The sequence below is a fragment of the Setaria italica genome, chromosome IX (assembly GCF_000263155.2).
Source record: "Setaria italica strain Yugu1 chromosome IX, Setaria_italica_v2.0, whole genome shotgun sequence".
Classification (NCBI taxonomy): domain Eukaryota; kingdom Viridiplantae; phylum Streptophyta; class Magnoliopsida; order Poales; family Poaceae; genus Setaria; species Setaria italica.
This window is the reverse complement of record NC_028458.1, coordinates 53,427,524-53,450,189: the sequence shown is the minus strand read 5'-3', so window position 1 is coordinate 53,450,189 and position 22,666 is coordinate 53,427,524. Positions and strand designations below refer to the sequence as shown.

The 22,666-nt window shown below is 50.9% G+C and overlaps 3 protein-coding genes across 7 annotated transcripts in view; 2 read left to right on the top strand and 1 right to left on the bottom strand.

Annotated features, from left to right (window-relative positions):
• LOC101772025 (membrane-associated progesterone-binding protein 4) overlaps positions 1–2,727 on the top strand; it is a 5,990-nt gene extending 3,263 nt beyond the window's left edge. The window contains exons 5-8 of the mRNA XM_004985226.2: positions 49–92; positions 501–547; positions 937–1,111; positions 2,154–2,727. Coding sequence (XP_004985283.1) covers positions 49–92; positions 501–547; positions 937–1,111; positions 2,154–2,324 — 437 coding nt within the window. The 3' untranslated portion in view covers positions 2,325–2,727. The remainder of the gene's footprint in view (positions 1–48; positions 93–500; positions 548–936; positions 1,112–2,153) is intronic.
• A 4,231-nt stretch (positions 2,728–6,958) lies between these two features.
• LOC101770423 (BTB/POZ domain-containing protein NPY4) lies at positions 6,959–12,643 on the top strand. Of its 5 annotated transcripts, none has more exons than XM_012843129.2 (5): positions 6,959–7,227; positions 8,689–8,937; positions 10,005–10,074; positions 10,416–11,576; positions 11,833–12,643. In XM_012843129.2, exons 2-5 carry the CDS (start codon positions 8,876–8,878, stop codon positions 12,367–12,369), a joined length of 1,830 nt encoding a protein of 609 aa, XP_012698583.1. In that variant the 5' UTR covers positions 6,959–7,227; positions 8,689–8,875; the 3' UTR covers positions 12,370–12,643. The 5 variants fall into 5 exon arrangements, with proteins under 5 accessions (XP_012698583.1, XP_004985280.1, XP_004985281.1 ...); XM_004985223.3 differs by having other exon boundaries at positions 8,172–8,937; XM_004985224.4 differs by lacking the exon at positions 6,959–7,227 and adding an exon at positions 7,490–7,635 and having other exon boundaries at positions 8,172–8,937.
• A 6,583-nt stretch (positions 12,644–19,226) lies between these two features.
• LOC101770019 (probable N-acetyltransferase HLS1) lies at positions 19,227–21,408 on the bottom strand. The gene is made up of 3 exons (XM_004985220.2): positions 20,933–21,408; positions 20,575–20,726; positions 19,227–20,407 (listed from the first exon to the last, which is right to left on the bottom strand). Exons 1-3 carry the CDS (start codon positions 21,140–21,142, stop codon positions 19,552–19,554), a joined length of 1,218 nt encoding a protein of 405 aa, XP_004985277.1. The 5' UTR covers positions 21,143–21,408; the 3' UTR covers positions 19,227–19,551.
• Between the last annotated feature and the right edge of the window lie 1,258 nt (positions 21,409–22,666).

Here is a 22,666-nt window from a genome sequence, read left to right as displayed (position 1 = left end):
CCAGTTTATATGGCATTTTGCTACAGTAACTTTTCCCTGCTTGAACAGGTGACGGCCTGACTGATTCTTTACATGGTTTATCAAGCAGTGAGGTACTACAATACAATATGTATGGGTTATTTAAGTCCATAAATCTTGCAGTGAATGCAAATATGTAGCTTAGACTTAGACAGCGGGACAAATGTTCATAAATTTTGGGCTAGGAAAGCAGTTGGCTTCAATTGAAATTGTTTGGTCTCCTGCTCTAACCATTTCTGCAATATAGTCAATTTTCTTACTAAAGTGTTAGTTCAGACTAAATATTTGTCCTCGTGTGCTTCTAGCTTGCATGGATTTAGGTGTGGACATACCATGGAATATCTTTGCATGAACAAGTATCATGTGAATACTGTATGTGCATACTAGCGTAGAATAAAAGCATTTACAGACTTCTCTTTTCTCTCTCTTTATTTTGCTAAGTTGAATTTTCTAATGTGATGGATTTCCCAATTTCCTTTCAGGTAAACAGCATTGTTGATTGGAGGAAATTTTACTTCGAGAGATACATGTGAGCCACTTTCTAGGAGCGTCTTCATGATCTTGATGTTACTTTTTTTCCCTTTAGTATCTGGTAAACCATGAGGCTTCAGAGAATCATATACGGTATCCTAGGAAGGGCTAGACCCTAAGCGGACAGGGGGTGGCACTGTGTCGCCTAGCGCTCTGGCAGGATAGCAGGCCACTTGTTTGGAAAACGTGATAATTTGTCCACATTAAAGCACTTCTGGTTGCTCTTCATGTTTTCAAATCCATTACTATGTATTGTCCATGTTAATACTCAAATGTGTATGCCATAAAAAACACGTTAACTGTCGTGGAAGTAGTGGGTCATGTTCTTGGAACAATTTAATGCATGATCTATCCCCTTGTAAGATTGCTTTTGCATGTGCAATGCAGATTTGCCGGTAAACTTATTGGGCGCTACTACGACAATCAAGGAAATCCTACAAAGTACCTGAAGGGTGTAGAAGTAAAGGCAAAGAGAGGTGCACAGCTTCTTGAAAAGCAAAAGAGTGAGGAAGCTAAAATACCCAGCTGCAATTCAAAATGGAGCCAGCAAGAAGGCGGAGAAGTACGTACCTATTCTGCCATGCTTTTTTGTTTTGGGTTCAACCATAATTTCATGAAAGACCTTGTTATTAGTCAAGCTGAACTTCTTCCTATCATATTCCATTTTCAAAGTTCAAACTCAATGAACAGAAGGAAACAGACTTACTCTTTATAGACTAAAATGAGACGCTGACCGGCTCATGGAATTAACACTTCTAGGAGTACACCAAAAGTTTTGATTCTGCATTCAAACATATTGCCCCTTGGTAAGGCAGTAGAACCCTATAATTGAAAAAAATAACTGGTTTTTTAACTAAGGTAGCAACAAATGGGTCGTGTGGAACAATGCAAATAAACAAAAGAAACAGCTGGCATTGATGAGAAAGAGCAATGAGTTGGCGTAACATGCTGAGATTGTTCTAGTGACCCAACAATCCCCAGTCATTGTGTGAAATTAATGGCTACTCGCAGCTGGTCCTTCTGCAGCAGCTTTATTGTCTTTCCTCGTGCTCTGTTTGGAACATGGGAATTTTTTCCAATTGTTTCAGGAATTAATCATTTTTATGTGAATTTATCTATGTTCCAAGCAGCTTAAATAGTCATATCCATCTTGAGGAAGCTTATCACCATTTAGGTGCTGTATGGTTGGGGCTTTTTAGGCTGTTAGCCGTTCACAGTGTGATCTGATCACGCTATTTTCTGTCTGATTAGTCTGTACTGTAATCCGTTCACACCGTGACCCTCTATTAGGCTATAGAAAGTCGATACCGCCCATAGCCCACCTGGCAACCTCCTAGCGTGAACAGGTAGCGCTGTGGCGGCGATGACAGCTCTCCACCCGATCGAAACAAACAATCGTCGCTCCCTTTAAATTGTAACTGTTTGCGCTGCATTCTGATCACATTTACTTACCGCTTACAAAGCTGAACCAGACAGCACATTAGTGGTGCTGCACTGCTGCTCCATATATCGAAGATTTCGAATGAACAGAGTTGTTTGAACATTTTACATTTTGCTAAAAGATGGCTGCCTGTGCCGTGCTAAGATTGTTGTGCTTGTTTCAGGTTTGGTGCGATACAGGCTACCCAAGACTAGTGAGAAGGCCAGGCGACATAGCTCTGACCGGACAAGTTAGCCAAAGGTGTGCCTGTTTCCAGGAAGACGAGCTCAACAAACCAGGGCTAGTGGCGTACCAAGGGTGCGATCATTTGTCCAAGTCCTGCAAAGTAAACTAGGTCCGCCGTACATCTCCCTTTCCTTGGTCCACAAACTTGTTGCTCCGTGTTAGTTACAGCAGCAGTGACATCCGACAAGGCACCAGCCACGCATCATGATCGTCTGCCTGTGCTGTTCCAGTCCAGTCGTGCATCGATCGATCCTCTCGAAATATCTGGTGCAGCGTCGTGTTTTTCAGATGTGAAGATACGCAATTGATTTGGAGGATACGTGCAATCGATTCGTATGATGGTAACACTGCACTGCCACGCATTATTCGTGTAGGGCAAGGTCGCAAAGGCTGCCCATGTTAGTAGCATGGGCCTCTGGCTGTCGATCGGTCCAAGCTGCCGATGCACCGTCGGCCTCATCTTTCTCCTTCGGACCCCAAGCTCATTTTCTCCGAAATGACTCCCTTGTTCACGGTGATTGTTGTAAGATTCGAATGGGGTAAGCATGCTGATGCAGCCGTTTCCCTGTGCCTTATTGAAGTCTTGATCATGCAGACAACTAGACACAGCCTAGGCAGGTCACGCACAAACGTCAAAACGTGCACAGAGATCCGGACCAAACCCACACCAATCCAACCGGAATCTGTCGGCCTGCTCGTTCCCATCCAGCTACCTGACATCTCCCTGCCGGTGCCATTTCCTACTGCCCGTTCGTTCTGCAGTGCAGACGGTGAAGCAACAACACGATCTGTTTTGTTTTGCTTCTCAAGCTTACCCCAGCACAGGCTGTCGTCATCCTCCACCACTAGCGCCGTAGGGTTCAGAGGCCCCCACGGAGCACTCCTCTGTTATCTCGTTATTGCAGGTGGTGGTGCCGTGGTGCTGCTGTGCCCCAGCGTTGATCAATCGAATTATTCACCTGCCTTGCCTTGTGCGTCGTCTGCGTCACTGCACTGATGAGGCACTGAGCTGCCCGGCCTGAACCAGTGCCCCGCCCCGGCCGGCCTTTTTCTCCGGGCAAGGGTTGGGTTTGCATGATGCGTCACGCCACGGGACAGGCGCACGGCATAGCGGGCAGAGCATGGGCAGTGCAGCTGCAGCCAGTGCTTGCGCTGGGCATGGCAATGCGCGTCGCGTCGCGGTTCGCCATGGCATGATGGGTACATGGCGCTCGCGGGTGCGCCCACAGAGACCCACCGCAGCTGCTGCGTGCGATCATTTCAGCGCATCCTTTCCTCCCCCTGATCAGTGTGATCACACATCAGGCCCAGAAGCCAGTTGTTTGTTGTGTGTGTCCAGCCTACGGGTCCAGGTCCAGGATATGATGCGCCCGTGGTTTTTGTGCGTCGGAGATCGCCGAGGATCTGAAGTTTTGGTCTTTTGGAAAGAAAGATATGAGGTTGTTGGAGCGTCATGAAACACAGCAGTAGCAGAGAGCAGGGAAGTGATGGGAAAACTCACGTCCGTACACGCGCTCTGGCGCTGAGGTCGCCCCCGGGAGAGACAAACGGGCTCTCCCTGACACTGGGCCACTGGGCTCGCAGCTTACGCGTGATTCTCCCGTGCAAGGAAACGCATGCAGGAGCAGGCACTCGGGCGGTCGTTGCGCCAAGCTTTCAATGCGCACTTATGATGGCGAGATGCGGGCAGAGGGCATCATGGGATTCGTATCCGCTCCTCCTCTAGTCCTCTGCACCTCGCCGTGGTCATCGACGAAAAGCAAGCAGAGGCAGCAGAAGGCACCGTGTTCGTCTTCCACGAATCCACGGTCGATCGATGCGGCTCGCGTTGGCAAATCAAAATGCTTCAGAAAGAAAGCACTCAGGAGAATAAAGCTACTATGCCTGGTGGAGTCCCTGGCGTTGAGCGTTGTTACTGGAGCGCCGTACTATGATACTATCTCAGTATCTCTGGTGGAGCCTTTTTGGCTTTTCTGTACAGGGAAAAAATCGTCCAAAGACCAGTGTTCCTCGTCCGAAAATCCCAGGCTCGAAGCACGCACTCTGTACTGACCGCACGACGGATTAGCGATGCCAAAGCCGCTAAAAGGCGATCCAGATCCCGCTGTGGAGCGCTCATGCATGCAGAACGTGCGGGCATGATGATTGACTGGTGGCAACAACACGTACGAGCTCATGATGGTGCTCAAAGCTCAGGCGCTCAGGCTCAGCTCAGCATGGCTGACGATCGATCCACGGCCGAACCATGGCCCATCCATGCATCGATCCCAGTAATCACGCGACAAAACAAGGGAAGCTACGAGGGAAAACGGGGTTTATAGTTAACTAGGGCCTTGTTTAGTTGGCCAATTTGGGAGGTGCCAAATTACTGTTACAGCACTGTAGCACACTGTAGCGTTTCGTTTGTATTTGTGAATTATTGTCCAAATATTAACTAATTAGGCTCAAAAGATTCGTCTCGTAAAGTACAACAAAACTGTACAATTACTTTTTAATTTCATCTACATTTAGTACTCCATACATGTACCGCAAGTTTGATGTGATGGGGAATCTTCTTTTTGCATAGTGTCAAAGTTGGAAGTTGGGAGTAACTAAACATGGCCTAGGGCGCGCGGCCTCGTCCTTGGGCGCCTCAAAACCCGGCCGGGCGCGTCTAGAAACCGGCAGCCAGGCCGGCGGTGGACGACGGGCGGGCTGGGCTGCCTTTTCCACTGTGCGATGCACAAGCACTACTACGCGCTGCACCTGCATGCATGCCCGTCTTTTGCGTGCGAGTGGGTAGAGAGAGAAACCGATAGCTAGGATGAGAGAGAAGCAATGGAGACCGAGACGGGAGAGGCGAAAAGGAGGTAAAACCGTAAAAGTACAGGGAGGGCGGATGGGGCATAGTGCTGCTGCTGCTGCTGTTGTGCTTTGCTGCTGCTCGATCTCGAGTTCACCTACGTACGGGAAAAGGGGAAAAGAGGATGGGAGGGACGCAGCAGCAGGACGTTGGCAGGGGCAGCGGCTGCTTCGTGAAGCGCAACATCATAATAAGTTGTCGCGGGCAGAGCGAGCACGGCACGCCTCCCTTCCCCCCTCCTCCTCAAAAGCGCCGCGCCCCCAGAGCCGGAGTAGTAGACGACTAGGAGAGGAGACGAGGGCTAGCCGGCCGGCCCATCATCATCATGATCTTAGACTTGGAACCAGCAGGAGGCCGCGCGGCCGCAGTAACCACAGGCACCACGAAGCTACGACCGGCTACGGCGGCCTCGCCTCCTCTCGCCGCATGCCACATTGCCTGCTGGCTGTTGCCCGGCCCAGCCCTACCGTTCCCGGCTACGGGATGTAGTGTCTACTAGTGTGAGTAGTCTTTGACATCGTATGCTAGCTAGTGCTACGCTCATCTACCCTGCTGCAGTGCTGTGTGCTGCCTCTTTTCTGGCGGGCTGTGCTACGTATTCCCGCTACGTGCTGCCTAATGCTACATCTAATCTAATAATACGCCAGGCAACCATGCGTGCCCGGGTCCAGCCTCCCCCGGGCGCCTAGACGGAGACAGCGACACCGTTCGCCGGTGAGGCCGCACAAGCAAGGCAGCAGAGGCCGCCGTTGGAAGGGTGCATGCACGCACACGCAGCCCGCCCATCCACCGGAAAAGAAAAGCCGTGGGCACATGCAAACGCACAGACGAGTATGCACCTTCGCGTTAATTAAGCACATGACACGCGAACGCGCCCGGATTTTCACGGATCCCATCCGTCCATATGCAACGGAAAACCCCACCTGGTCGACGAGCCGCCCACCGAACCCAAACCCAGCGATAGCTCCCCGCCCCTGCTGCACGCCGCGCCGCGTGCAACCCTCGCCTCGCTTTGCGGCGACGTCGGCCTGCCGTCACGGGTCACACGCGTCACCGGCCTGCACCAAAGAGCCCGGGCCGGGGCGCCGGCCAAGCCACCAAAAGGAGGCGGAGCCCGGGGGAGGGGGATCAGAAGCTACTGCCCGGCCGGGCGCTTTCGCTCGGGGGCCGGGCGCGAGCGTGGGCAAAAGCCCCTCGCCCTCCGGGCTTAAAATAAAACAGTGACAGTACAGGGCGGGTGGAATACATGAAAGGCGACCTAGCTTTATTATCAGTCAGAGGCATGCATGCACGCACGCCAGTTTTTTTTTTAACGATCGGGGATGATGATGATGATTAAGGCCTTGACGTCCCTGGTTTTGTGTCGTCCGGAGCCTGCTTAGCCGAAAAGGCGGTAGCTTTATTAGCCTGAGCTGATTTTTAGCGGGCGGGCGCCTTTTCGATCCCTAGCTCTTGTTGTTCCATGCCCGTACTACCCTTTGCATTGCATGTGTTCTTCCGTTTCTTGGAGGGAATATACTTGCTTTTTTGCAACGTTGTCTTTCTTTCTCTCTCCTTTGTTTTTGTGAAGATGCAATGTTGTTTTTCAATAAAATATGGATTCTTTTCGATAAAGAGTAAAATATGGATAAAACATTGTAAAGATAATATTTCATAAAGAAAATAGAAAATAAAATACTATCAAATGGACCGGGCTCAGGCCCAGGGTTTCAACCCCAGATCCCGCTCGGCCCGGCCCGGGGTTTGAACTGATCTTGTGGACCAGGCAGGCAAAGGAGGAGACGAGTGCACGGCTACTCCTCTGCGCATTCCATTCCATGGCCTGTAGCGTGCAGCTGGAAAGACGGAGACCCGCACTGTAGCATCCGAACGTATCGCGGAAAAAGGGCAGTGGGGGAGAAGAAAAAGGGCACGAGCGCCACGGCCGGCCGGCCACCCTGCGGCAGGAAGGACTCCGCGCAGGACCGCGCGCGGCTAGAGAGAGAGAGAAGGCGAGCTTTCTATTCCCTCTTCAAAGCGCCGCGCCGCTCAGCGAGCGAACCAGTAACGAGAGCGAACAGACCAGCAAAGGCAGACGGGGGTAGCAAAGGCGAGCAGGAAAGCCTTCCGCCAAAGCGCCCGCTGCTCCCTCGCTCGCTGTTTGCTAGCTGCTGCTTCTTGGCTTCTTGCGGTGAGGCTCTTCTTGCCCCTTTCTTCTCCGCCGATCTCCTCTCGCTTTTCTCTTTTCTTTCGCTGTTGGATGTTGCGTCACCTCACTAGCTTAGCCTGACTGCTTGAGAAGTTGAGATAGAGAGAGAGAGGGTGTGGCCGGCATGGGTGCTCGAGAAGAGGGAGGCATGCTGGGGGCCGCCTCTTGAGTCCAGCAGCGCTGCCATTGGAGGGGGAGAAGGACACCTGCAAGACTGAGGTCTGCCCGTTGCCCTCGCCACCGTCTTTTTCCCCATCCCAACACCGGAGGACGAGCACAAGCGCAAGCAGGGGCGGCAGAGCGACAGCCGCATGTGCACGCGACCGGCGCATGCACACCCTTGCGTGGCCGCATCTGGGGCGCACTCCCCGTCCCCGTCTTCCCGAGCCGGTACGTCGTCCTTGGGTGGCTCCATTGCTCGGGGGCCGACGAGGGAAGTCTTTTTTTCTCGGGGTGGGTCTCACACTGTTCCTCTTTCTCGGGTCATGCCTGATGCTGGCCCTCTGCTTTGCCTTTGTTCTTGCGTGCCTTGTTGGGTACCCTGTTTTGTTGCCTTCCCTCTGGTTTGCTATAAACCCTTGATGCCGCCCACATGCCGCCTCATGGCTCTCACATTGTTGATGGCCTCCTGATCCTTCTTTTTTATGGTTTCCTCCGTCCCCGGCCCTCTCCCCACACGTATTTGTGTAGCGTCTCTCTCTCTCTCTCTCTTTCTCCCTCGTCATCTGATCTCGGCAGCACAAAACTCTGAGATCTTGGCGTGCTGGTGATAAGATTCTCCCGCACAAGCACGGACCGGAGTGAGCAAGTGGTTCTTGGTCTCTCCATTGCCTCCCCCATATCGCATTTAAAATAGATGCTCGATGTCTCCTGCCTCAACCAGTTCAGAGCACCACTAACGTTTGTTTTTGCCGTTGCTGCTGCAGAGATCGCTGAGAGAGAGCGAGAGAGGGGATCATACTTGGGGAATGGTGTGGCGAGGAATGTGGACTAGTTGTTTACTCTGATAATGCATTGGGCACAAGATCCTCTGTGAATCTTGGCATTTTTTAGAGCAAGTGCAGTGAAGAAAACTGGAGGGCTGAAGGAATTATACTAATCTTTTCCTGGATCAAGAAGGACAGGCAATTAACAAGTAGCAGGGGGAGGTGGGGGTGTGTCAGCTTTGTGCTTTGTGGGTGTCCCTCCTCTGGTTCACTGCCCCCTCTCCACTCCATATAGTTTACTCCTCCTGAGGCGCTTGTGCTCCTCCCCTTCTGGCCTCACTGCCTACGATAGCAGGGCTGCAGGGGCACCGGCCGCATAGGTTGGGGTTGGAGTGTGCTTGAAGCAGGAGTTGCTGTTGCTGCATTGGAACCGATCCCATTATTTGTTTGTTTTCGTTGTACGAGCGATCTCCTGGCCGGCTCCGGCACGTTGTAATATTCGGTCTTCTCGGCGCAGCAACTTGTTCTTGTACCGCTGCTCTGCTCTGAGCCGTTTGCCGTTGCTGCTGTGGACAAGCATGGGATAGTGGTGCTGTGCTGTGGCAGTTCTTGCTTCTTACAAGTGTTGGTGGTGGTGTTGGGTGCTCACTGTGCCTGCATTGGTCTAGAGCGGAAGCTGTGGGCCTCTTCTTCCGTGTTTCAAGATGAAGTTCATGAAGCTTGGATCGAATCCGGATACCTTTCAGGGTGATGGGAATGAAGTCAGGTGACTGATCGATTCTTTTGCTTGTTCTTCTACCTTGTTTCTTTGGTGGCCCCTTCCTCTGACTTCTTTTACTATTATTTTCACTTCTAAATGATCTCATTTGTTGGGTTTTTGGCACCTGACACTGTAGGTTTATGCTTCAGTTTGTTCTCTGAAAGTGTGTTTATTTATTTATTTTATTTTATTGAAACAAATAAAGTGCAGTTCGTCACTTTGAAATCTAATACAGTTGGAATATTGTACGTGAACTTGTAGAACCCATAAAAAGTGTTAATGTTTCACTAGTTTTAGGCCCCTTGAGTGCTCATGCTATCTAACAGCGGAATCTAGTATGAATAATTGTTTGTATGCTGTCTGTCATCATTTATGCATACTTGTTGAATCCACTCAGATATTCCAACATAGACTTGCATGATGCATGCCCAATGTGGTCTGCTAACGCGTTGGTTAGAGAGGAAGGTTTACGATTTTCTAAGGTGGTATAAAGGTACAGCTGCATGATACGAGGAAAAGATTAAAGAGAACAATACTTTTCAGGAAAAAAAACATAGTCATGTAACTACAGAAAGGAACAAATACATAGAGCAACTAAAAGCCAGGAACTGATTTTAGCTCCTTTTAGAGTTTAAGGCCAACATGCTCCATGTTTTTTAATTAGTACTAGAAATTGGCTTATTCTTGTATAAAGGTCTGTTTGCATTAGCATTCTTTATTTATTAATTCACTTTGCTAAATGCTTAGTCGGATACTTCTTTTCAGTTTAGAATGACAGCATAGAATAGTATTCTCAGTTTATAAAGTTGGGTACTGCTTCAGTCGGATGCTAACCTAAAATGCAATGCCACAAGTCTCCATTGTTTTTCCTAGATTTGTGTATAAAATAGTAATAATTAACTTTCATCCAACACTATGCCTGATCTTCTACCATATGCAACACCATAGGTCTCCTTTCCTTTACCTGAGTATGAATCGAAAAGCTGTCTTTCCCTTACTAAGCACCAAGTGCTCTTTTTTGTATTCCTGTTATTTGCGGCTCCTTTACTTATGAAAACTATGTATCCTTGCAGTATTGTGGCATCTGAATTGGTGAGCGACATCACTGTTCGTATTGGGACTACAAAGTTTTACCTTCACAAGGTAAATGATATGTTATTTTCATTCATTTGACGTTAAAAGCTGCTTTGTGAGACTATATATGGTAGAAGGTGCATGTGCTTTGGAGATCAAGGTCTGTTTTGTGTAGTTTGACATTTTCAAACCAAAATGGTCTCTATGCTAGAATTCTTGTGGACACCTGCTTTACTTATTTTTCTGTCATATGTCATTTGGTTGATGTTTTCTCACTCTTGTGGATGGGTTTTACATATCAGTGACTTAAGTAATTTCTTGGTTGTGATTATGCATCTCCACAATCACTTGAGTAGTTGAGTCTGCGGTTTTATCAGTGTTTTTCTGACTTACATTTTCCATTCATACAGTTTCCACTCTTGTCCAAGTGTGCTCGCTTTCAAAAGTTGATCCCAACCACTGGTGATGAAAATATTGACATACAAATCCATGACATTCCTGGTGGTGCAAAGGCTTTTGAGATCTGTGCCAAGTTTTGCTATGGCATGATAGTCACACTCAATGCCTACAATGTGATTGCTGCACGCTGTGCTGCAGAGTACTTGGAGATGAATGAGACTGTTGACAAGGGCAATCTGATCTACAAGATTGATGTCTTCCTCAGCTCAAGCATATTTCGGAGCTGGAAAGACTCTATTATTGTTCTTGGGACAACAAAGGCTCATTTGCCTTGGGCAGAGGATCTTAAGTTGGTTAGCCACTGCATTGATTCTGTTGCTTCAAAAGCCTCTATTGACGTTTCAAAGGTCGAATGGTCATACACGTACAATCGAAAGAAGCTCCCAACTGAGAGTGGCAATGATTCTCCCTGGAATGGAGTCAAACAGCAGCAGTTAGTTCCAAAGGATTGGTGGGTTGAAGATCTGACTGATCTTGACATTGATGCCTACAAGCAAGTCATAACAGCAATCAAAGCCAAATGTATGGTATCCAAGGATGTTATTGGTGAGGCAATCAAAGCCTATACTTACAAGAAGCTTCCATCATTGAGCAAGGTATCAATGATCCATGGTGATGCAAAGGTTCGGGCAATGCTAGTTACCATCACATGCCTGTTGCCATCTGAGAAAGGTTCAGTCTCATGCAGCTTCCTTTTAAAGCTACTGAAGGCAACAAATCTGCTGAAGTGTGGAGAGATGTGCAGGAAAGAGCTTATGAAGCGTATTGCCCGACAACTGGAAGAAGCATCAGTGTCTGATCTTCTGATCCCTACAGTGGACGGTGATACCACTGTTTATGACATTGACCTGATTCTTAGCATTGTTGAGGAATTTGTCAGACAAGATTCTAAGCATGCCCAGAAGCATAATGGTGGGGAAGTGAATGATCATGTTTCAGCTCCTAGTGCATCAATGATTACGGTGGCCAAAATTGTCGATGGATATCTTGCAGAGGTTGCAAAGGACCCAAACATACCTGTTTATAAGTTTTTCAGTCTAGCTGAGACAGTTTCAGGCAATTCAAGGCCAGTTCATGATGGGCTATACCGTGCCATTGATATGTATCTGAAGGTATTGTTACAACTACCAATTTAAATTTTATGACCACTCTGAGAAACTTCATATACATAGTGAGTTGCTTTATTATGCTAATTACTTCAAAATATACTCCTGATGCATATTGGATAGTACCGGTTTTTGTCATTGTTAAATTTCTTCATGTGCATGACTATTACTAGTATGTCATGGGGATTAAGATACCCATTCTATTTCTCTTGATTCTAGAAAAAAATGTGGAGTTAACATATTTCTCTTAAATTTTGTGCAGGAGCACCCAAGCTTGGGCAAGAGCGATAAGAAGAGGCTCTGCGCCCTCATGGACTGCAAGAAGTTGTCGCCTGATGCATGTGCTCATGCTGTGCAGAACGAGCGCCTACCTCTGAGGATTGTGGTGCAGGTTCTATACCACGAGCAGACAAGGGCTTCTGCAGCAGCCACCATCCGAGCTGACAGCATCGGCATTGGTTCCTACGAGAGCTCAAGATCAGGTGCCACAACGAACACTGAAGACGAGTGGGACGGAGTCATGGCCGTGGAAGACCTCAGCCTGTCCAAGACCACAAAGCTCGACAAATGTGACACCGCTGGTACTGACGCTGAGAAGAACCATGGAGGCAACAAAGCGGCCAATGGCAGGGCGAAAGGCGGTGCAACGCCGAAGAAGGCGCTGGGGAAGATGATGTCGAGCAAAGGACAGGCTGGGGAGCGCAGCAGCTCGGATTCATCTGACAGCGCCATCTTGCCAAGACAGGAGCACCCCAAGAGGACTCCCGCAAGGAGTACCACCAAGTCGGCAGCCGCGTAGCTGCAGCCTTCGCTGAATGAAAGCTTCAGGAGGCACTAGGTTTTAGCAGTCGTCTGTTCTTTCTTATGAATGTTGCATAGAAGCAAGGACTGATGTTTTTACACGTCTTTAGGGATGTTATAATGCCAGGTCTGTTCTTAGGTTGTGTTGGTAGAGTGTAGGCTTGCCATGAAACCTGTGAAATCTGGGGGTTCTATGTGAGGTCTTATGTGTGAACTCGAAGTAGTGTTATAAGAAGCCTACTTTGTTAGAGTTGAAGGATAACTGTTCTGCAGCTCTGCGTTCTTGCGTTCCATTCTTATATCTGCCCGATAGTTTGAAAACAGTAACTTTTTGCTGGACTAAACCTTTGCGGCTTTGCCGACTTGTAAAGTCATCGGATCGACGTCTGAACTATCCAGGGCCATGTTTAGTTACTCCCAACTCCCAACTTTGACACTATGCAAAAAGAAGATTCCCCATCACATCAAACTTGCGGTACATGCATGGAGTACTAAATGTAGATGAAATTAAAAACTAATTGCACAGTTTTGTTGTACTTTGCGAGACGAATCTTTTGAGCCTAATTAGTCAATATTTGGACAATAATTCACAAATACAAACGAAACGCTACAGTGTGCTACAGTGCTGTAACAGTAATTTGGCACCTCCCAAATTCCCCAACTAAACACGGCCCAGATCACACAGAATGGCATCCTATTCAGATTCAGGCACCGAATACCCAGGTCTCACAGGAAGCACATGAGCTAGGCCAACAATAATGGCTGCGTATTAGTGTAGCTCAACAGATTTGAAGGGATGAGGTGGAATCGCTCTATGATTATCATCAATCGTCATCATATGATCGAGTTGAGATCAAAAGGGTAAACTTGTGCAGGAATCCTGTAACAAAAAATGGCGCTTGGCATCTGCTAACTTGAAATATCAGCCCGGGGCCCGGCCCACGAATCCGTGCTGGATCATGGCAACGCTAGCAGTCGAATCCATGATCAAAACGGCACAGGCAAATCTTTTCTACGCATCTGCAATGTCTCAACTCTCTTAAGTAAAGCTTAAAGGCAAATAATCCTGCATGGTCTGGTCTCCAACAGGTAAGCACGAACACCAGGGCAATCGCGGGTGATAGAGGCCGGACCGGGGTCCGGGGAAGCCTGAATTATCAAGGCACAATGATGATCACTGGCCAGGCGTCTCCTGAGAGGCTGAGACAGAGCAGTTCAGCAAGATCTTGGCACTCCGAGGACAGATCTAGCCTAAGGTACCGCCTACCAGCACTGCGGTTGTGCAATGTGGCGGCAAGGCAAAAGGGCATGAAGTTACACGGAACAAAATCCCAAGCCTTTTTGGCTTTCGATCGTGCGGGGCAGGTATGCCTGGGCAGCTGGACCATCGCATATTCGCATGGTTCACCTGTTCAGGGTCAAACACGCAGTGATGCCTGCACGGTTCTCGTCGTCGGTTTCGGCAGCGTCCTCGGTCCAAAAGACAAGGAAAAGGGATCAGCTCAGGCAGTCAGAGGAACGGAGACGGAGACCAGGAAGGAGTTCAGGGTGCCTCGGGTCTCTGGCGGGGCCACGCCAAGGTTCGCCCAGCTTGGGGACAGGCGACCAGGCGTACAGCCTAGCCAGCTACAGTTACCCTGACTAGCCACGCGAAGTGGGCGAGGCAGACCGGATTTGTCTTCGGCGGAGAACGGTGTGGATCCGGCCATCCGGGGACAGAGTGGAGGAAAGGTCGTGCCCTTTGTCTCACCGCTGTCGAGGCAAGGCGGCAGCAAGGGACGACCAGGCCACCAGCAGGGCACCGCACCTTGGGGGTCTTTCTGGCCTGTCGAGTCAACACGACGTGTCTCCGCGTCGCGTCCAATTGCCTGGGCGGCCAGCAGAGCAGGGGATCTCCGATCTCGTTTCAACTTTCAAACGGCGCCATGATGGTGTATCGGTATAGCACCACATCGCATCACGTGGTGGGGGTGAGGTACGTACGCTGAGGTGCCACGACGAGGGCCTGCTTTGGCGCGTGCTGAACTGCGGATCCACGTCCAGGCAAGCAAACGTGTCGAATGACCACCAGTTGACTCGAGGAGCAGCGATAAGTGGCGGAGGCGCCGAGCAATGACAGCGGACGTCGAAACTAGAAAGGCAACTTAACCTCTTATCGGGGTGGAAACCACTCAAACGTTGGCATGCAACCGCGTAATGATTCTTTTCCAGAAAGAGCTGATCCCGAATTTTATTACTATTAGGAGCAACGAAATTCGAGGTTATGTAGATTTTAACCATATTAACACTATTTCCTCAGAGACGGCTCTGACTTCTAGAGAACTTTTAAGAATTATTTCTTACAGTTACAAAAATTGTATATTCAAATAAACTAAAAGTCAGAGAAGCTGAAACCCTGCAAAAAGAGCCCTTACCTACGGCGGACACTACTATCCCTCAACCAAAATTTTGGACATTACTTGTAGATCATTACAGCAAGTCTTCAGGTTAGTCAACAAAAATATTCGCAAAAAAAAAAGTTAGTCAACAAAAATATTGGTGGATCAATACTCGTTTAAGCATTTCAGTTTATGTATAAGAGATGGTTATGCATATGTCATGCAGAGATAAGAAAGTCAGCCAGTCACCGTACTCCGTACGTAAAAATCCCAAGCCTGTCAACGAAAGAAAGCAAGGCCATGTTTAGTTACTCCCAACTCCCAACTTTGACACTATGCAAAAAGAAGATTCCCCATCACATCAAACTTGCGGTACATGCATGGAGTACTAAATGTAGATGAAATTAAAAACTAATTGCACAGTTTTGTTGTACTTTGCGAGACGAATCTTTTGAGCCTAATTAGTCAATATTTGAACAATAATTCACAAATACAAACGAAACGCTACAGTGTGCTACAGTGCTGTAACAGTAATTTGGCACCTCCCAAATTCCCCAACTAAACAAGGCCCAAATCTCTCCTTCTATTCATCAGGTGCCTATGAGAAAGTGGCGACCGGTCGAGGACGCCTTGTCAGGCTCGCACGACCATGTTCATCCGCGTCCGGTCAGGTTGTCTGGCAAAAAGGAGTTCGACGTACCAGTCAGCGCGTCCGCCCCGGCCCCTTCGTGGCCTCGTCAACGAATCCGGATGGACACGGAGTGGTCAGGTCAAGCCCCGATAAAAACCGGCGCCGTTACGTGGCCGTGCACCCGCCGACCCGCGCCACTGCACGATGGATAGTTTTCTTCCTGATCGACCCCCAATATCGGAAAGCAATCGTACCTGCCGGCGATCACCACCACGGCGCTCCAAAGCGAGGCCAAAACGTCGCCGTCTTCCGCGCACGCTTGGACTCCACCACGCCGTCTCGCGCGCGGGCCATGCATTCCTCGCCGACACGTCGGCTGCGCGGCTCAATCCCGACGGGTACTCGGCAGCTCTGCTCTCCCGCGATCGCCACGAACGGAAGTGCCTGGGATTGCCGGCCGATAGTGCGGCCGGATCCACAGCCGGGAAGTGGTGGTGGCATGTGGCTGCTCGGTTTGGCCGGATGCGTCACGGAAAACAGTTTGATGAGGATTGCTCAAAATAACAGTTTGATGAGGCGGTTGCGGTAGACCAGTCAGTGCGACCGGCCAGATACAGGGTCTTGGCAGGTACGTATGTCCCTCTTTGATACGGAGGCTCAATACGGCTGAGTCCTATCTACACATTTAATGTGACAGGAATTAAATTTGTCTCTATAACCAAACACCTCTAAGCTGCACTGGCTTTTCAGAAAAAGCTTAGCACGAAATGTTCATCTCACTAGATTACTAGAAACCCACAATTCATCTCACTAGATTATTAGAAACCCACCGAAATCAAATCACGATCCAATCGTCATCTCATCCTCATCCTCATCCTCCATACAAGACGACCGAGCGTGCGCTACCAACGGTGACGTGATGAACAACCGCCGCCGGCGGCGTAAACAATGTTCACCGACCGCTCTGACAACAAGGCCGGCCGGGGCAAAAAGGAAGGCCGATGCCGGCCGTGCTCTCATCGACTCATCACATTTGGACACCACACCCCTTGGGCCCCATTGCAAGATCACTAATTCACTACAGGGATCACCAAGGAAATCAGTGTCTCGCAAGGCCATGACCAATTCTGGTCTTGTTCAGAGCACTTCTATATATGGGCACATCTATCCACTTCTCCAAATCAGAGAGATGCTCTGCCCGTTGCATAAATCAGATGTGTGCGTGCATACTCGGAAATCCTTATCCACTGATGTGTCTCGGATTAATGCGGTCTACGTTTCGGAGAGAGACGGACCCCGAGAAAGAACAGGATAGATAGAGAGAGATCAACCACGAGGCCGGCTTGTCGGCCGGCGGATAGCTCGGCGAACCTAGCTGGCTAGCTGGAGCGTCAGGAAAGGCATGGTCTCAGAGGAAAGTCTGCAAGTCTCAGAGGCACATGCCTTTCCTAATCGCGTATGCATGTGCCATTTCCTACTGTACAATGGATCACCAGCTCGGAGCACTTATACAAAAGGAGTAGGGCGAGTAGCTCGTGCGTGCGAGCGGCTGATCGATGGATCGGTCACATGCACATGTGTCGCGCGTAGCCGCCAGCAATTTGGCGCGAGCACTGGTGCATTTTGGATCGCTGCTTTGTCTCACTGTCTGACCGTCTCCTGCTGTCCGTGTCCTGCTCCTGCAGAGTTCAGAGACGAAACGGCTCGGTCCGGTAGGATTGGCCGTGAGCCCGTGATGATCATGGGCGAGCTTTTCCAGTTCTCACCGAGCTTCCGCGACTGCATCTGTGTGACTCTGTGCTATCCCGCCGTCGATAATATCATTGAGCCCAGCCGACAGCACTATTGGGTGGTGACAGATCGTTATGCTCAAATTGACTCCCGTTACCTGCAGCGTACGGCATTACACGATCGACGGATCCTTGTGACAGGAACTGGATAGATACATTCGTGCATTGCATACATGGCCCCAATTACCGCCAGTTTTGTTGCATCGCCGTCGCCGGTGTCTGCGAGGCCTGCTAATGGGTTGAAACCCGCCCCAAACCCATCCCAACCCGCAATAAATTAACTCATTCACCTACCCACCCCGCTCCATAATTCTATTGTGTAAACTCAACCCAACCCGCCCCACAAATTGATATAACCCGTGGGTTTTGTACATGAATCTATAAATTTATACAAACCTCATGTTCACACTTTAAAATTTTGGAAAAACTGACCGAAATTTGTTGCAGATGAATTAGTTTGACAATCCGCTACTTTGTGCAAAGCAATGCGGCTGGACTTATATGTGGGGCCCGCGTCCAAAGTCGGACCCTAAAATTAAAACCTCACGTTCACACCTTAAAATTTTGAAGAAATTGATCGAAATTTGTTGCAAATGAATTAGTTTGACAGTCCGCTACTCTGTGCAAAGTAGTGTGGCTGGACTTATATGTGGGGCCCGCGTCAAGAGTCGGACCCTAAAATTAAAACCTCACGTTCACACCTTAAAATTTTGGAGAAATTGACAAAATTTGTTGCAAATGAATTAGTTTGACGGTCCGCTACTTTGTGCAAAGTAGTGCGGCTGGACTTATATGTGGGCCCCGCGTCAAGAGTCCGACCCTAAAATTAAAACCTCGCGTTCACACCTGAAAATTTTGGAGAAATTGACCGAAATTTGTTGCAAATGAATTAGTTTGACAGCCCGCTACTTTGTGCAAAGTAGTGCGGCTGAACTTATATGTGGGCCCCGCGTCAAGAGTCGGACCCTAAAATTAAAACCTCGCGTTCACACCTTAAAATTTTAAAGAAATTGATCGAAATTTGTTGCAAATAAATTAGTTTGACAGTCCGCTATTCTGTGCAAAGTAGTGCGGCTGGACTTATACGTGGGCCCCGTGTCAAGAGTCGGACCCTAAAATTAAAATCTCGCGTTCACACCTTAAAATTTTGGAGAAATTGACCAAAATTTGTTGCAAATAAATTAGTTTGACAGTCTGCTACTTTGTGCAAAGTAGTGCGGCTGGACTTATATCATGGCCCCACGTCAAGAGCCGAAACGTGAAAGTTAAACCTATGAATTAAATCCATACAAATTCAAACAAAAAATCACTTTCAACCCGCCCCAACCCGCATTTCTGATATACCCAACCCGCCCGAACCCATTACATACTAAAACCTATTTTAACCCATTCAAACACACCCCACGTCACAACCCGCCCCATAAAACCCATTTCAACCCGCCCCACTAGCAGGCCTATTGCGCAGGGATAGAATGATAGATGGAAAACGAAGTGCCAGATAGTAGAGTGGCCGGAACTGCAAGTCTGCAACCACGCCGCCGATGGCCAAATTGCCCAATTGGCCAATTGGAATCGATGCTCCACCGGCGACAGGTCCAATCATTTGTTCTGCACGCGCTACAAAACAACCAGGACAGTGCACTGCAGCCGAGGCGTCGAGCGCAGCGCCGCCGGCGCCGATCGGTATTATGCCCACTGGCGTTCGCCGTTACGCGACGCCGCGACAACCCCTCGCTTTTTCTGAACAACATCCACGCCAACGAGGCTACGCAGCACATGCGCCTACTCTCCCACACCGCTGCTGCACTGCACAGTGCACAACACAAAACGTAGGGCAGCCATGGCGATGGCCAGCAAAAGGGCGGAGGACGACGACGGACGCTAGGTGTCAGCTCGAGCGCCATCAGCCATTATATCACGCATCGATTCGCTCATGATCGTCATCATCACAGCAGGAGTGCAGCACCATCACCGGTGGATCGCAGCAGCGACGGCTCGAAAGGCATGGGGGCGACACGGACGCGGACGTGAGTCAGGAACATATACTCATCGGTGGTTGCAGAGGCATTCATCGGTTGATGCCCTCAATGATACTCGTGGCTGGATTGGAACGATCCCTCGCGACCGCACACTTGTCACGGTGCAAAAAAAAATGCAGAGAAGACAGGCCGGAAAAGGACTAGAATGTATCTACACGATCGATTGCTGATCCTACAAAAAGATAGTCATCCGACGAAATCTCCGCCTTCCAAAACTACAACTATAGACACGAGGTGGCAAAATTTGAAGGCGGAAAAGAAAAAAGATCAAAACTGAAATCCAGTGGCAAGAAAACAGAGCACAAAAGCTCTGCTTGCAAGCGGACGCCGGCTGAGTCACACTCAAACCTCCCTGGGGTCCACGAAGATGGAGCTACCAGGGACCGACCTGGACCAATCCCATCCATCCGCGTGGCCGCCGCCGCCGCCGAGGCGCTTCATGCACCACAGGTCCTCGGCGCAGGACAGGCGGCGCCAGTGCGGGATGCGGGAGCGGAGCGGGTCCATGGCCGCCACCTCCAAGGCCACGGCGGCCGCGGCGCCGCGCGCCATGTTGACGATCGACGCGAACAGCGCCTCCGCGGCCACCGCGGCGTCGCCGCCGTCGCCGCCGAGGCCGTACACGAACCACCCGGCGAACGGGCGGAAGAAGTCCGGCACGGACGGGACGCGGAGCCACTTGGCCACGCGGTCCAGCGCGCGGGTGGCGGCCGCGGCGCCGCGGCGGAGACGGGACGCGCCGCGGACCTCGAGGCGGAACACGCCGCCGCAGTCCCACGCGCTCGCCACCGCCCACGACGCCGGCGGCGAGGACAGGAAGTCCTCCACCCCGCGCCACTCGTAGCCGCCCCCGTCGACGATCGCCAGGAACGTGCCCCGGGAGAGCTGGTTGTCGAGGACGGCGCCGATGTCCGCGGGGAAGAACTCCACGTTCGCGAACCGGCTGCGGTAGAGCCGCTCGGCGTCGCAGGCGCCCAGACGCACGACCGTGGCGCGGCGCGGCGCCCTGAGGCGGTGCGAGTGCACGGGGTGCACAAGGAGCGACGGCGTCCGGAACTTGGAGTAGCCGCAGCGGCCGGTGAAGAGGCGCAGCGACGCCTCGTTGGACTTGTCGGTGGCCATGTACGCGTACTCGGCGCCCATGACCTCGAACCACCGCTCCAGCTGCCGCACCAACAGCCGCGCGATGCCCATCCGCCTGCACGTACGTGAACAAACGCCAAACCAATTAGCTTGCTCTCTTGACAACGCAACAGCAATGATGAGTGATCGAACGATGGATGCTACAATGTCGACAAGTGTCGCGAACATAGAGCAGAGAGGACAGAGCTTGATGAATGATGACACTGAAACAACTAGGATTACCTGTGGGAGGGCGCGACGCGGAGGCCGAGAATGTACCCGACGTTGGCGAAGGCGGGTTCGCCCTGAGGGCAGGCCTTGCCGGTGGCGACGGACTTGACGGTGCCGCGGATGAGGCCGACGATCCGGCCGCCCGGCCCGGACGTCTCAGCTACCTGCCATGTCGAGATCGATGAAACTAACGCGCTGGAAAAAAGCAACCCACTACCAGCAGCGAGAGTTGAAGGCCCGAACAATCAGCGGCTATCGCCCCACTAATAGCTACGTGCAACTGTGTGCAGCGCAATCATAGTATCCGGCCGCGCATTACCTGCCGCGTATACCTATACGTACACACACACACGTACGGTACACCACGTACCAGCATGAGGTGGTGCGGCGAGTGGCGGATGCGCGCGACGGGGTCGCCGAGGAGGTCGGCGTGCAGGGACATCCCGCCGGCCGGGCCGACCTCGCACTCCCTGTCGACGGCCTCCGTGCCGGCTTGGTCCGTCTTGGGGTTGTAGCTCCGGATCACCACCCCTTGCTCCTCCTCCTCCTCCTCGTCTCTCATGGTCATGGTCATGGTCATGGCACCGACGACCGATCGCGTCTTCTACTCCAGCCGTATGATGAAGCCACTAGAGCTCGAGCTAGCTAGTTGCACTACCCTCTCGAGCTCATCGGCAGCCGGGATTGAGCGAGGGATACTGCATACTCCGATCCTACGCATGTAGCACCGTATATATATAGGCAGCCCCACGCAGGCGAGAAAAGGAAAGGCTACTCCTGCGACACTGGCCCCTGGCCTTCTAATCTCCCATCCATACGAGCCGGCCGTTCAGGTCTCCCGCCGGTTCAAATGGTAACCCACCCCCTCACGCATATGCGCAGCCCCAGCGCCCCCGTGCCGGGCCCTCTTTTAATCGCTCGATCGCTCTCCTGAATCACGTGTGGGGCAGGGCAGGTCGATCAAAGCAAAGCAAAGCAAAAGCAAAACCAAAAGGGGGCATGAGAAGCCTATGACGAGCAAGCGAGGAAAGCAAAAGGGCATGCGGCCGGGCGGCCTGATCCGTGAGATGATCGTTAGCCGTTGCTGGATTTGCCGCCGGCCGGCGATGATGGGTGCGGTAATTAATTGGTGGACGCCCCCGGTGCGGGCGGGAGTGGCGGAGGTGGAGCATATGATTGGCGCGCGGGATTAACTGCGCATTACGTGCCGCTTAAATCTTGGCCTAGTGGCGCCACCAGTGGGCTAATTGCTAAACCATCGCCGCCTCTCTCGTGGTCATCTGGCTCGCTTTCCTCGCTTCACGTTCTTGCTCTCTCCGGCGTCCTTCGGCGTAAAGCTCGCTAGCCGCTTGCTGCGCAGCGCGTAGTGATCGCGAAAGCTCTCGGCCCCGGGGATTAGCGTGTCGTTACGGCACCTGCAACGGTCGGCTTTACTTTTACTGTGACGTACGTTGTCAATGCCACGGTAGTGGATTTCTTCCGTGTCGGGCAACGCATATGCATGGACCGTGTCCCGGATTGGCTATATTGGCCCCATGAGGCGCAGGCGCAAAGCAACTCTCTGATTGTTAACCTTATCAGGGTAACAGGTTTAGGATTGTTTTTTTGCTTGCCAAGCTGTTGAAGCATCCAAGTTGTTATTACCTGTATAGATCCTCTGACAGCGATTAGCCCTGTTACCCCTGTATATTTGTTTTGTGATCGAGTTTGTCCCGGTGCAAGCATGGTCGGACAAGGAGCTGCGTAGTAGGACAATCTCTGACAGGCGTTTCATTTGTTTTCTTCTGTCAAAGAAGGAACTTGTTTGACTCGATTTGTCTCTGTTGAGTTGGACCAGCCAGATTAGAGGACTGACTTTTCCTTCTTAGCTAACTCAACAGAATGCGGGACGTGCTTGCAGACCGACCAAGAAATCACTGCCCACACTATATACTTGCTGAATGCTAACGATGCTTGACCCCCTTGACCGGCTACCGGCTACTGCCCCGTTTCTCCTCATCCCTCTGAACAGCATACCAAACGAGGTCTTCTCAGACCTGAACCCCTCTAAATCGATGGATTTTCTTCTTCTTCTTCCGGAACATCTGGGAAAGCTGCGCGGCTT